This window comes from Neoarius graeffei, chromosome 25 (genome assembly GCF_027579695.1).
Source record: "Neoarius graeffei isolate fNeoGra1 chromosome 25, fNeoGra1.pri, whole genome shotgun sequence".
Lineage (NCBI taxonomy): Eukaryota > Metazoa > Chordata > Actinopteri > Siluriformes > Ariidae > Neoarius > Neoarius graeffei.
In genome coordinates, this window is record NC_083593.1 from 10,650,805 (window position 1) to 10,665,892 (window position 15,088).

Genomic DNA, 15,088 nt, shown 5'->3' on the forward strand with positions numbered 1-15,088 from the left:
TGTCCCAGTCACTCGCTAGCGCAGAAGTTTTACGTCTCTGACGTATGATATCGTGTTGTCTTGACAACCATACAATATCGTAAACCATATTCAGCGCTCATTCTCCATTGGGTAGAGTGACATAATACACGTAGGATAAGTGATATGCTAACAATATTGCATGCTATCAAACCAAATGAATGAAACCTGCTAGAAGGGAATAGAACACGTTTTTATTCCATCGAAAAAGTGTCCTGTATTTATAATAATTATCAATATGTTTGATAAGTCATAACTGTTCTGATAATTAAAGACAGAGGTGGACAGTAACAAAGTACATTTACTTGAGTACCGTACTTAAGTACACTTTTTGAGTATCTGTACTTTACTTGAGTATTTTTTTTTTTTTTGGAAACTTATGACTTTAACTTCACTACATTTGAAAGACAAATATCGTACTTTTCACTCCACTACATTTCTAAGGTCCTCGTTATTCGTTACTATGAAGCAGGTTTGAAAGTGGACGTTTTTTCTTTTCTTTTCTAAAACACAATTGATTTTTTCACAGGTGACACTGAGACAGACGATCAGTAATCACTAGGGTCACGTCACGTCCTTAGACTGTATAAAATCAAGATCAGTGATTTCTCAGCAGCGTTATTTGAACTTGATCAGTTGATGGCAGAATGGAAGGAGGCGGTTCTTCTGGGGAACGCACGCACTCATGGCCCATGAACCCATGTTTCATTTTTCTGAAAGGAATAAAGATTCGTTTAGTTTTAAATGTTTGCTTTGTTTACCTAAAACGAACCACATCACAGCTTACAAAAACTCACCGTCCGACCTGCGGAAGCTTATTGAGGTATATAGACGTTTTATTCCAAGAGGAAGCTTGCAATGAAGTTGTCTGTGCGTTTAGAGCTAGCAATAATGTTGCAATAGCTATGCAGTCTGGTTAGTCAAATGACTTTCTATGGATTTGCCTGCCAAGTTGCCGTAGCCTTGTCCACGGCTAATGTTAACACACAGCTAGTTAACTTGGACATTGTTAGTTAGCATGTAAAAACGGAGTTATGCTAACATTAATAACGTTAACTTATCTGAAGTCCTTTCAGAAATATGTTTTAGCATAATCTTGCCAAATAAACAATGTAGAAATCTTTCTTTTCTAGTTAACATTAGCTACCCAATATGATTTTGAGTTTGAAAAGAGTTTGCTAGCATGTCAGGTGGCGCTTCACTGACTAGCTAGCTTAACGTTAAACCACCATGATGCACAGCATGCGTTCATTTTGTGAATTCACAAAATAATCCAGTAGGTTGCTTCAGAGGCATGAGGTATTATAAGCGTTGAGTCAATAATACAACAATGTGCTGACAGAAAATGTACTTTTAATACTTAAAAGCAAGTACTTCAGTACTTTAACTTAAGTAAAATTTTGACTTGACAACTTTCATTTGTAGGGTGGCACGGTGGTGTAGTGGTTAGCACTGTCGCCTCACAGCAAGAAGGTCCTGAGTTCGAGCCCAGCGGCCGGCGAGGGCCTTTCTGTGTCGAGTTTGCATGTCTGTGTGGGTGGTTTCCCCCACAGTCCAAAGACATGCAGGTTAGGTTAACTGGTGACTCTAAATTGACCGTAGGTGTGAATGTGAGTGTGAATGGTTGTCTGTGTCTATGTGTCGGCCCTGTGATGACCTGGCGACTTGTCCAGGGTGTACCCCGCCTTTCACCCGTAGTCAGCTGGGATAGGCTCCAGCTCGCCTGCGACCCTGTAGAACAGGATAAGTAGCTACAGATAATGGATGGATGGATGGATGTCACTTCAGCCTCATAAGGGTTTCTATAACCTTGTACGGACTTCCTGTGGTTTGGGCGCGAAAACCCAGTTCTGCGCAAGCGCAACACGATCACACTAGAAAGCATGGTCAAGCTGCCAGTATAGCTGCAGTCTTTTTAGTTGCGAATTACGAGTATTTCCTCTTGTGTTAATAATCCGCCATGTCAAACTTTCCTCCTTCTTTCGACAGGTAAGCAATTTATTATCTCATCTCATCTCATTATCTCTAGCCGCTTTATCCTTCTACAGGGTCGCAGGCGAGCTGGAGCCTATCCCAGCTGACTACGGGCGAAAGGCGGGGTACACCCTGGACAAGTCGCCAGGTCATCACAGGGCTGACACATAGACACACAACCATTCACACTCACATTCACACCTACGGTCAATTTAGAGTCACCAGTTAACCTAACCTGCATGTCTTTGGACTGTGGGGGAAACCGGAGCACCCGGAGGAAACCCACGCGGACACGGGGAGAACATGCAAACTCCACACAGAAAGGCCCTCGCCGGCCCCGGGGCTCGAACTCAGGACCTTCTTTCTGTGAGGCGACAGCGCTAACCACTACCTACCTAAAACTAGCAATTGTAATTATTTTTTTGTTACATCATGTAGAGTGCTCAGGCTGCCAGTCAGTGTGTCACCCCTCCCCCCGAAAAATCCTAGCTCCGCCCCTGTGTTAACATGTAGCTATCGCGTGCATAGTCAGAATCGATTAATTACCATGGCAACAAGCACTCGTGCGCTGTACTGTCGTAAAATCAGTCAGCTGCAAATTAACGACAAGGGTCGTAACAAAAAAAAACTACACGCTCTTTAAGAAAAGGGGCACGTTTTAACCAGATGTGGGGTAATAAAGGGCTGAGGCGGTGTTACCCGCTGAGAAGTGAGCATTTGCATTTTAAAGTATGAGAGAGAGGGCAGGAGGGGATGTGCTGTTCTGTCCAAGTCTAGGGTTTTTGTTTTTTTTAAATGTTAATTTCCTGCACGCGCGAGAACAACGTGATGAGTTCCGGCAGTATAAATGCGCGAGGATTGGTCAACTTTAAAAAGGCGAGGACGCGCACAAGCACGAGCACAGCGTCCCTGTCACTCCATCCTTCAGGTCTGGCGCTGTGTGCATTAGTGTCTCAACATGCAACAAGAAGCCAGGAAACCTCAGCGGATTTCTTCTTTCTCCATCGCTGATATCCTGGATCCCTCGAAATTTACAGGAAGGCATCAGGATGCGCAGAGAGACAAACTTTCCGCCTACAAAAGCAAGAGAAGCTGCGGTGAGTTTACTTTGTTTGTTTGTTTTGTGTGTCTGATTGCTACACAGCCCCTAAAGTCCCAGCAGGTGACGTGTTTATTATCTCGTGCGCACAAGATAGCCGAATTATCTCGTGCGCTCGAGATAATAACTTGTGCGCGCGAGATTAAAAAAAAAACCTTTCTGGACTTCAGAGGCTCCGTAGATTGCTATGGAAACCCGTTTCCGCCACCTGAAGGGAAGTGAAGTCACATAGTAAGCCAGAACTTTTTCCTCATGAGATACTATGTCATAATTATGACGCAATATCTCCTTATGATCTCATGATGACCTTCTACAGGGTCGCAGGCAAGCTGGAGCCTATCCCAGCTGACTACGGGTGAAAGGCGGGGTACACCCTGGACAAGTCGCCAGGTCATCACAGGGCTGACACATAGACACAGACAACCATTCACACTCACATTCACACCTACGGTCAGTTTAGAGTCACCAGTTAACCTAACCTGCATGTCTTTGGACTGTGGGGGAAACCGGAGCACCCGGAGGAAACCCACGCGGACACGGGGAGAACATGCAAACTCTACACAGAAAGGCCTTCGCCAGCCACGGGGCTCGAACCCGGACCTTCTCGCTGTGAGGCGACAGCGCTGACCACTACACCACCGTGCCGCCTGTAAATAATCCTGAGAAACCATATTTATGAGAAGCCAATAATTGATAGTAAGTCATCTGTTTCATAATAATGAGAACATTATCTCAAAATTGTGACTTATGAGAAGCCTTTTCCCATTTGAGTCATAAATGAGATTGTTATAATGTATATATTATATGATAGTAAGAGATTCTGAGACCTTAATTATGACTTCATAATCTCAAAATTATGACTTACTTGAGCCCAGCGGTTGGTGAGGGCCTTTCTGTGTGGAGTTCGCATGTTCTCACCGTGTCTGAGTTTCATCCGGGTGCTCCGGTTTCCCAGACATGCAGGTTAGGCTAGATTGACCGTGAGTGTGAATGGTTGTCTGTCAGCCCAGTGATGACCTGGCGACTTATCCAGGGTGTACCCTGCCTTTCGCCCGTAGTCAGCTAGGATAGGCTCCAGCTTGCCTGCGACCCTGTAGAACAGGATAAAGCAGCTAGAGATAATGAGATGAGATGAGAAATTGACCGTAGGTGTGAATGGTTGTTTCTCTGTGTGTCAGCCCTGCGATGACCTGGCGACTTATCCAGGGTGTACCCTGCCTCTTGCCCATAGTAAGCTGGGATAGGCTCCAGCTTGCCTGTGACCCTGTAGAACAGGATAAGCGGCTACAGGTGATGGATGGACGGAGATGGTCTGTCATAATTATGACCGGCTTTCTTACATTTGAGTCATAATTAAGATACTGATAAGTTATTCACTCTCTGAAAAGATAGTACACTGGGGCAGTACCCTTTAAGGTACTTATTAGTATCCTTTATGTACTGCTTGGGAAACATGTATGTACCTTTTTGGCCCTAAAAAGGTACACCTAGTTAGTTTAAGGTCCAATAATGAGCCTTAGGGGGCTATTTCTGATGGTCATAATTGTGAGGAAAATTCTCATTACGGTGGTGGAAACGGGCTTCCATAGGTTGCTGCAAGAGGTTCAGGCACAACCTTAGGTCTTTTAGTTTATTTATTTTAAAATAGCATCCACAAGAGGGCACATTGGAGTACATGTCTCAAAACCATGAGCTATTTAAGGGGTTCAGTTTTTGAATTAGGGTATTAGAATAAAATATCAAACCTCTGTATGATCAGACGATTCATATTTCTGTGTTAGTCCTGTGATAGATTGGCATCCTGTCCAGGGTGTACCCTGCCGCTTCGGGTCCTCCTAAGCAGCAGGGTATATCTCCTTTGTGATGTACAGCCAGAGGATCCATGATGAAACTGTACTTCCATGTTGGTGCATTGTTACTACCAAAGGTCCATGTTTTGTACCTTTTTATTTATTTTTTAACTTGAAAAATTAAATGTATTGTACCTTTTTTCAAAATAATTTGACCTTAAGTACCACTGATGTGACTTAAAGGGACACCACATTGAGCTGGTAAAAAGGATGCGCAAATATGATCTGCAACGTGTATCCTTGATGGTACCACCATGGCAACAAAAAGTACCAATCCCTTTTATTTCTGAGAGTGGAAAAGGTTTGCAGGGGTAAATTGTTGTAGGTTGGTAGATTTGGTGAAAAGTAATATTTTAGAATCCATACAAGCAAATTTAATCATGTGTAACATATATTAAAATTGGAAAGATGATATTTTCTGAGGTTTGTTTCTTTTTTTTTAAACATTCACACCGAAGACAAATGGAAAACAGTCGTCTGTCAGAAGGCACAGCTTCATTTTCCTAGTGGCTGTTTGTGACTGATAAAGCTAAAACATATGAGAATGCAAAGCACTGTCAGCTGGGCACTTCTGCAAACTGCAGGTTTCGTCTGAAGAGGAAATGGTTCCAATACCCATGTTGCTGCAGCCTAGTAGCTAGTTTGTTAACCATATCTATCATGGCAACATTCATGTCCGTGTTTAGGCTTGATGCCTGGATTTACTAGTTTGTTTATCTGAAGCTGCCTGTTTTTAAGATTGATGCACTCTCAAGGACTTGAGAGGACATGATGCGTGAGACATTTTACTTTGCAAATCACAGGATTTAGAGCACCATTAGGCTAAAGGGCCTGAGTCAGCTCTGATCACGTGCTAAGCTTGTGCCCATGTTAATAACCTCGAGAGAAATACACTGCCTGGCCAAAAAAAAAACCCTTGCCATTTTGGATTTAAATAAGCAAATACGTAAGAGCTTTTGATTGGACGATTACTGCAGCGATTAATGTGTTTCAGCTGGTAACAATTCTTTGAACCCTAACTGATGCAGTGAGTAGCTTCTCATTTCTTAAACATGTCGCAAGATGGATCCCATGCTCATGGAAAAGCTGTTACTGTGTTTCAGAAGGGTCAAATTATCAGCCTGTGTTAAGCAAGAAAACAAGGGCGATTACTAAAATGACTGGAATTAGGTTAAGAACTGTCCAGTGTATTATTAAAACCTGGAAGGATAGTGGTGAATCATCAAGTTCATGGAAAAAAAAAAGTGGTTGGAAAAAGATCCTGACTGACCATGATCAGAGATCACTTACCGTAAATGCTTAGTGAAGTGGAATCCTAAATCAACAGTAGAACTCACTACTGTGTTTAATAGTGAAATTGAGAGTATTTCCACACTCTCAATGTGACGAGAACTCACAGGATTGGGACTAAACAGCAGTGTGTCCATAAGAGAACCACTTGTTAGCAGGGCTTTGAACCGGTTCAAGGAATGAAAACTGGAACTTTTTCTATTTCACATGGAACAGAAACGAAACCAGAAACTTTATTTTTTATGTTCTGGAACAGAAACGCTTATTAAAAATAATGGTAACCGGTTAATACGGTTTTTATTTCGTTCCTCAAAGTTTACGTAGCCTACAAATAAAGTCATTCTTCTCCTGCGCAAGTTTCTATGACCCGCTGGGGTTTGCTTCCTGTGTGACGTTCGCTGACTGAATGGAGAGAGCGGGAGGGTGGACTACTATCACGTCTCCACATCTTAAATAAGAGGTAAATATTGCAGTCTATCGTTATTCAAAAACGTCAATTTCAAACACGATATTAATATATTTGTCCACGTTAATGAGAGGCTCGCGAACATTAAATGACGTTAACCTCTGTTAGCCTATCAATGCATAGGGCCTGACTAGCCTTTGGTAACACGCTAAACGAATTCTTTCATTTTTGGCACTTTTTCTGTTTGTGTAGATGGGAAGACGTACTGAGAATCCAAATCGCCAACATTTGAAATAATTGTTTTGAATTATTTCTTGTCTTATTTAATGAAGGGTTGTAATAGAATTAGCCTACATTTGGCTTAAGCTGGATGAGACGGACATAATTTTATAGCCCATTTGTTAAACAGCTGACAGGAACGTAATTAACCGTTCCGGGAACGAAATTTTTTTGTTCTAACCAGTTCGGGAACGTCTATTTAATGGTGGAACCCAAAACCGGAAACGTTAAAATTCCGTTTCTGTTCGGAACGAACCAATAGGAAAAAAATTCTGGTTCAAAGCCCTGCTTGTTAGTGAGACTAATCAGGAGAAAAGGCTTCAATTTGCTAGGGAGCGTAAAGATTGGACTCTGGAGCAATGGAAAAAGGTCATATGGTTTGATAAGTCCAGATTGACCCTATTCCTGAATGATGGGTGTGTCAGGGTAAGAAGGGAAGCTCATGAAGCGATAAAACCCATCATGCACAGTGTCCACTGTACAAGCTTCTGGAGACAGTGTTATGATCTGGGGTTACTTCAGTTGGTCAGGTCGAGGCTCAGCAACATTATGGGGCAATAAAATGAAGTCAGCTGACTACCTGAATAACCAGGTTATCACATCAGTGGAATTGTTTTTACTTAGGCCTCAGATTGTCAGAGTGGTCCGGGGAGCATGAGCTCATTTTCATGCATGAATTTACCACCACAGAGTCCTGACCGTCACCCCACTGAGAATCTAGAGAAGACTTTACACAGTGGTTTGACTCTCCTATGCTCAACACAAGCTCTCGGTGAAAAAAATGAATGCAATTCTGGACTGAACTAAATGTTATGATGTTGCATAAGTTTATTGAAACAATGCTGCATGCATTTGCCATTGTAATCAAAGCTAAAGGTGGTCCTATTGGTGTGTGGTGGTTTGGGGGTTTTTTTTTTTTGGCAGGGCAGTGTAATAAAATGGCTTATTTGCTGTTCTTTCATCATTGATTTGAAAATGGAATAAAGCCTTAATAGCCTTTCTGGGTTCTATTTATATGTACCCAGTTTTGTCTTCATACTAATATCTGCGTTTCTCAGTTATTCACAAACCCTCACAAAGGGAAAAATAATTAAGAAATATCAATCTGCAAAGCTCTAAAATGGTCGATATGTAGGATGCAAATACAACAATGGGTACATTTTTCACTGCAAAGATTGGTGGGTTTATGTTAACGAACTTTATGAAGTTAAATACTAAACAGTGCTGCCATGATTCTTAGTTATAATTAAGTGAATTATAATTATGAGGGAAATGTAAAGTTGATCACTGAAATGGAGAAATAGTGGTGTACTATTTTGACTTGTAGCCCTGGATTGGGGCGGCACAGTGGTGTAGTGTTTAGCGCTGTCGCCTCACAGCAAAAAGGTCCTGGGTTCGAGCCCCGGGGGCCGGTGAGGGCCTTTCTGTGTGGAGTTTGCATGTTCTCCCCGTGTCCGCGTGGGTTTCCTCCGGGTGCTCCGGTTTCCCCCACAGTCCAAAGACATGCAGGTTAGGTTAACTGGTGACACTAAATTGACCGTAGGTGTGAATGGTTGTCTATGTCCTGTGTCAGCCCTGTGATGACCTGGCGACTTGTCCAGGGTGTACCCCGCCTTTCGCCCGTAGTCAGCTGGGATAGGCTCCAGCTTGCCTGCGACCCTGTAGAAGGATAAAGCGGCTAGAGATAATGAGATGAGCCCTGGATTGAATTGAAAGGTATGAATTGATATTGTAAATATTTTGAAATACTTTCATGAATGTTTTCTCTCATTTCAGATGAATTGTCTGGCGATGAAAGTGCCGAGGTGTCAGATGAAGTTTCAGCAGCTTCAGAAGCGAAAGAGGGCCCTCGGATCAGCGCTAAAGCTAAAATCAAGGGGGCGGCGCATGCGCACGGCGTTCACTCTGGACCAGCTGCACGTGCTTGAGCGCAGCTTCCAGAGCAGCCATTATCTGTCTGTGTTTGAGCGCCACGTCATCGCCAAGGCTCTGGAGCTGTCCGAGACGCAGGTTAAGATCTGGTTTCAGAACAGACGCACCAAGTGGAAGAAAGAGCAAGAGGGACGAGAGCTGGAAGAACTGTACCAGTGCGCCACGATAGCACCAGTGGTTGTACCGACCACGCTGCCACTCGGTACCACCTCCTGTAACAGAGCGAGTCCAGCGCGTTTCTACTCTGCACGGAACCTTCTGACCACTTATCCTGCACTTGCACTGCTCTGAGGCCAGAGTCGACTCGGTTCCTTTTTAACGACTCTGAATTTTTTTTTTAAACAGACTCGATTGAAGTTATTCAAATCAGATTTTTTTTTTTTTTTTTCCTTTTCATTTTATCCTGATTTTAATGTATTTCATTGTTCACCGTGTTATAAGCTGACCGGAAAAAACATGGGTTTACATGGTGTGTATTATTAGCAGTTAGCATTCAAAGTTGTTAGCTAGGCTAGCTAATATTACACAAATGGGAATTTCTGCTTAAGTCAGGAAAATGGCTAGTTATAACAGCAGAATACTGTACTAGTTAGGCTTGGCACGGTTATGGGAAAAAAACCGAACCGTACGATACGCCTGTTGCGGTGCAATACGCGTATAAACCGCGGTACCCCTATTTAAGACGTTCGCCAAAAAAAAAAAAGCAGAATGCCCGTATGAAACCACATGGTTCTCTTTCGCGCAAATTGAAGTGACAGCGGAGTGTGGATGGCAAGTGCAAAAATGGCAATTATGAAAACTCTATGTGACAAAAGACACCTGGTTCCTCTAGATGCCACAACATGGCAGCAAACACTCCTGACACTTTGTATAAATACTGTAGTAAATAAAAAAGCTGTTGAAATCATCCATGTCTTCCCTCTTGCTGTTTCAAAATACTACCTGGCTTTTCATCAGAGATTGTTCATAAAATGTGCTTATGTCAACTCAAACTCAGTTTGTGCATGATTATTTCATTGTAACTATAATTTTAACCTCTCTTAAATGCTGTATCCTAAACTGTTTACTTAAGGTAAATAGTAGGCTATATGCCCAAATACAGAGTACTTAAGATTTAAAAAAAAAAAAAAAACGCAATACGTACCGAACCGCAGACCTCAAACCGCAATACGTACCGAACCCGCGACTTTTGTGAACCGTGCCACCCCTAGTACTAGTCAAAGTAGACACAATATGGTGAATGTGGGATTTTTTTTTTCTTTTTTTTTGGGGGGGGGGGGCTAAATGTACGGCAGAGCAATAGGGCCAGGGTTTTATATTTTATTTGGAAACTTCTGAGAGGGAAAAACTCAGGATTTTCGAGATTAAAGTCAGAAATTTTGAGACAAAGTTGAAATTTTTGAGAAAAAGTCAGAAATCTGTAGAAGGCGGGCTTCCATACGGAAGTGACACTCACTCGCGGCCGGTAGACATGAATGGCTGAGACCAGAGCCATGGAATTCAGAGTTGTGACAACCGGGGTACAGGAAGTCGGTTGGTGATGTGACTCACGTAGATTCAAATACTTCTAGGCAGCGGCTTTCTGTTTGCTAGAGACTAACACAGAACCACTACATAACAAGCAAAGATTAAGTAGAAACGAATTACATTTACCTTTACCGCACTTTGTGTTCTACGGCCACTTCCTGGAACTAGACACGTAGATCGCCATTGACATAGTTCCACTAGTTCCAGGAAGTGGCCGTAGAACACAAAATGCGGTAAAGGTAAATGTAATTCGTTTCTACTTAATCTTTGCTTGTTATGTAGTGGTTCTGTGTTAGTCTCTAGCAAACAGAAAGCCGCTGCCTAGGAGTATTTGAATCTACGTGAATCACATCACCAACTGACGACTTGTACCCCGGTTGTCACAACTCTGAATTCCATGGCTCTGGTCTCAGCCATTCATGTCTACCGGCCGCGAGTGAGTCACTTCCGTATGGAAGCCCGCCTTCTACAGATTTCTGACTTTTTTTTTTTTTTTTTCTCAAATTTCAACTTTTTTTTTTTCTCAAGTTTCGACTTTTTCTCAATTTTTGACTTTTTTTTTTTTTTCTCAATTTCTGACTTTCTCAAATTCTGAGGTTTTTTTCTCAGAAATTTTAAAATGTATGTACTCCTTTAGTGGAACTATCGCTCTTCCGTATAAAATGTTCTGGAGACTATATTTTAGACCAGTAGTACAGTTTAGGCCTCACTGAAATAAAACAGCCCCTATTTTTCACAAAAGCATTATGTTCAGGTAATGTGGAACACCTCATTTGATAAAATAGGACTCTTTATTTTGCTCTGAATTTCAGATATTTAACGTTGTGCCTATCATACAATTAGTTACACAAGAGCGGCAACAATTCAGCTACAACTATGGCTGTTGGCAGATGGTTCTTGACCTAACCAGAACCTCCGAAACAACTTTCTGTCCTCAAATAACTTGAATTTCCCTGAACTTTGGATGACACTCCTGCATAGTAAACTGAATATGTACATAGTTTGATTTCCTTAGAAACAAAGCAGTAAATAAGTCGTAACGCCATGGGTAGTTGACTGAACAGAGAAAACAAATTGACCAGTCTGAGTAAGGAAGGTTATTTAAGGTCTTCTTACTTTACAGAAATCCATGTATTTAAATGTATTGTAATAATTTGAGGTTTAATCTGCATATTTATATCACCTTTTTAATTGTTTAAATATTTTGCAAGGGTGTTTTTATATATAGATTTCTTTATTTTAATGTATTTTTGCATTCGGATGTTTTAGTTCTCATTTGCCATCCAAGCCACTTTTAAAGGACATGATTAACATTGCTGTGTGTGTGTTTCTTAGTGTATATAATCCATGAATACAACTTTAATAAAATAACTTTTTTATCTATGCACCTATTTTAATTCTGATATTAATAATGGAACCATTTGTGGGATGAGAGAGACAGGCACATATGGAGAGCAGATTGTCAGGACACAGGATATCAAATAATAAGACTCAAGCCCTTCCAGCACACAAAATAAAAAAAAAAAATATATATATATATATATATATATATATATATATATATATATATATACAGGATGTTTGAAATGATTCCAGATAAAAACTGAAGAACCACAGCTGTCTGTAGTCTCATGTGGTTTTTATTAAGTTTTTGGATATTTAGTCCACAACATTGATGCCTTCAAAACATTTCCATGGTTGTGCAAGGAATCCGTAAATGGTTTCTAGAATATGTGCTACTGTATACGGCCAAAAGTTTGTGGACCTCTGACAATCGTACCCGTCTGTTCTCGTTGAGCATCCCATTCCAGATTTAGTCCTCCCTTTGCTGTTATAATAACTTCCCACTCTTCTGAGAAGGCTTTCTACTAGATTTTGAGTGTGGCTACGGAGATTCGTGTTCATTCAGCTACAAGAGCATTAGTATGGTCAGGAAAGGAGGCCTGGGGTGCGGTTGGTGTTTCAGTTCATACAAAAGATGTTCACTGAAGTTGAGGTTGGGGGTCTGTTGAGTTCTTCCACTTCAAACTTGGCACACCATGTTTTCATGGAGTGTGCTTTGTGCACAGGGGCATTGTCATGTTGGAAAAGGTTTGGCTTCCAGTATAGAAAGATAGTGTGCTTCCAGGGAAGGCCCACACATGGGTGTGATGGTCAGGTGTCCACAGGCCATATAGTGTAGTGTCTGTGACAGTAGGTTATCTCATCTCATCTCATTATCTCTAGCCGCTTTATCCTTCTACAGGGTCGCAGGCAAGCTGGAGCCTGTCCCAGCTGACTACGGGCGAAAGGCAGGGTACACCCTGGACAAGTCGCCAGGTCATCACAGGGCTGACACATAGACACAGACAACCATTCACACTCACATTCACACCTACGGTCAATTTAGAGTCACCAGTTAACCTAACCTGCATGTCTTTGGACTGTGAGGGAAACCGGAGCACCCGGAGGAAACCCACGGGGAGAACATGCAAACTCCACACAGAAAGGCCCTCGCTGGCCCCGGGGCTCGAACCCAGGACCTTCTTGCTGTGAGGCGACAGCGCTAACCACTACACCACCGTGCCGCCACAGTAGGTTATAATTCATATTAAAACAGATTATGCTGCTAATATGGTGCGACACCGTGTTTAGTTAAGACTTGTCTGAACACAGTTACTACCCAGTGAAATATCTTTCCTGTATATGATGCAAATCAATAGGCATCTGCTCACTTGGCTCCAGTCTCTCTTACATCCATCAGATGGAATACTTTTACCATCTAAATTGAAAGCAAAAGAGTACAGGGCTCGTGTTATCTCAACAGACAGGATTACTGGCTCCATCTTGAATTACATAATAGATTTGGCCAACTGACTTCTCTCAAAAAAAATACTGACACCAACTACATTCTCTGGTGGGAACCGTTCTGTTTAAAGGAGCATGAAGGATTAATGATGCCCTTAAAACCTGTATCTCAAAAGAACTTGGCTGGGTTCTAACATCCATCTATCTGCTACACATGTGATTTGCATGTCACATGACGTTTTAAAGCTGCTTTTTATTAGGAACTGCATGACTGTGCTCTACTTAACCAAACCAGATGAGCATTTTAAGTGCCTGGAATGATTCATCTACAGTGTAATGTCCTGATGTGCAGTGACTGTTGTAGTACACACCATTCTCAGTCTACAATACACTCACACACAGGGCTAGCTGGAAGAAAGTGGCTAGTAAAGCTAAGTGCTCCCTTGCCTTCAGGTCACATACAGTTCCTGTAGTGTAATGGTTATCACGTTTGCCTGACATGCTAAAGGTCCTTGGTTTGAAACCGGGCAGGAACGTGGCATGGTGGTGTGGTGGTCAGCACTGTCACCTCACAGCAAGAAGGTTCTGGGTTTGCGGCCAGCAGTATAGGCCTTTCTGTGTGGAGTTTGCATGTTCTCTCTGTGTCAGTGTGGGTTTCCTCCGGGTACTCTGGTTTCCCTCGCAGTTCAAAGACATGCGCTTAGGTTAACATGGGACGGCCTTGGGTTGAAGTGCCTTTGAACAAGGTACTTAACCCCTGGGTGCTGTAGTGTGGCTGCCCACTGCTGTGTGTGTGTGTTCACTGCTTCAGATGGGTTAAATGGAGAGGATGAATCTCACTTTGTTTGAAGTGTGCATGTGACAAATAAAGTTTTTTTTTCTTAAAAATAAGGGCTGAAAGTGGTTATTATTTTTGTGAAAGCAAGCCAAACACCACCACCACCATCCAGAATGATCTGATGTCAATGCTAGGGCTGATTTCTTTCTAGCCCAGACTGTAGATTAATACAACTTATCCTTTATAGCCATCTCAAATGATTACACTTAATGAAATGCCCCTGAGAATACATGTCTCATCTCATTATCTCTAGCCGCTTTATCCTGTTCTATAGGGTCACAGGCAAGCTGGAGCCTATCCCAGCTGACTACGGGCGAAAGGCGGGGTACACCCTGGACAAGTCGCCAGGTCATCACAGGGCTGACACACAGACACAACCATTCACACTCACATTCACACCTACGGTCAATTTAGAGTCACCAGTTAACCTAACCTGCATGTCTTTGGACTGTAGGGGAAACCGGAGCACCCGGAGGAAACCCACGCGGACACGGGGAGAACATGCAAACTCCGCACAGAAAGGCCCTCGCCGGCCACGGGGCTCGAACCCGGACCTTCTTGCTGTGAGGCGACAGCGCTAACCACTACACCACCGTGCCGCCCCGAGAATACATGTGCATGGGGTAATTTATTGAAGTCTGCTTCACTGACACATCCATAACGAATCATGAATGGCGATTGAGAAGGTACATGGGAAATAAAAACAATGGGTATAATAAACAAAAACAAGCATGGGTTGGATACTTTCTCGATCGCTGATTTTTCAAAATGCCTTCAAAGAAAAAAAACCCTAGCCCCCCCATCCACCACCCCAACTTCAATATCGTAACCAGCCATCACTGCTTTCAGCTAATTTGAAAAATTACAGCTTCCCATTTTTTAATTTAGGTTTGCCAGGCTGACTAGAAATACACACCTGGTCATTTTTCTCTGCACTCGATTGCAAATAAAGTAAATGGGCCTGTTCGGCTCTGGGAATTTTAACTGCTTGAGGTTTTCTGTGAGCAGAAAGAGTCCTTGGAATTGAAGACACTGTGGTCAGTGTGGGTGGATGGTGGGGGAAAAAAACCCATCCAGTGACTAATTCT

General features: G+C 42.4%; 1 protein-coding gene and 1 non-coding gene across 2 annotated transcripts; both read left to right on the forward strand.

Annotated features, from left to right (window-relative positions):
• Positions 1–2,950: 2,950 nt before the first annotated feature.
• On the forward strand, positions 2,951–9,185 carry pnx (posterior neuron-specific homeobox). Its single transcript, XM_060908579.1, is given in 3 exon segments — positions 2,951–3,089; positions 8,693–8,793; positions 8,795–9,185. Coding segments are annotated over 3 exon segments (585 nt in total). The 3' UTR covers positions 9,140–9,185.
• Positions 9,186–13,625: 4,440 nt separating this feature from the next.
• Positions 13,626–13,698, forward strand: trnav-gac (transfer RNA valine (anticodon GAC)). The gene has a single exon. It is a non-coding gene; the product is annotated as a tRNA-Val (tRNA).
• The last annotated feature ends 1,390 nt before the right edge of the window (positions 13,699–15,088 follow it).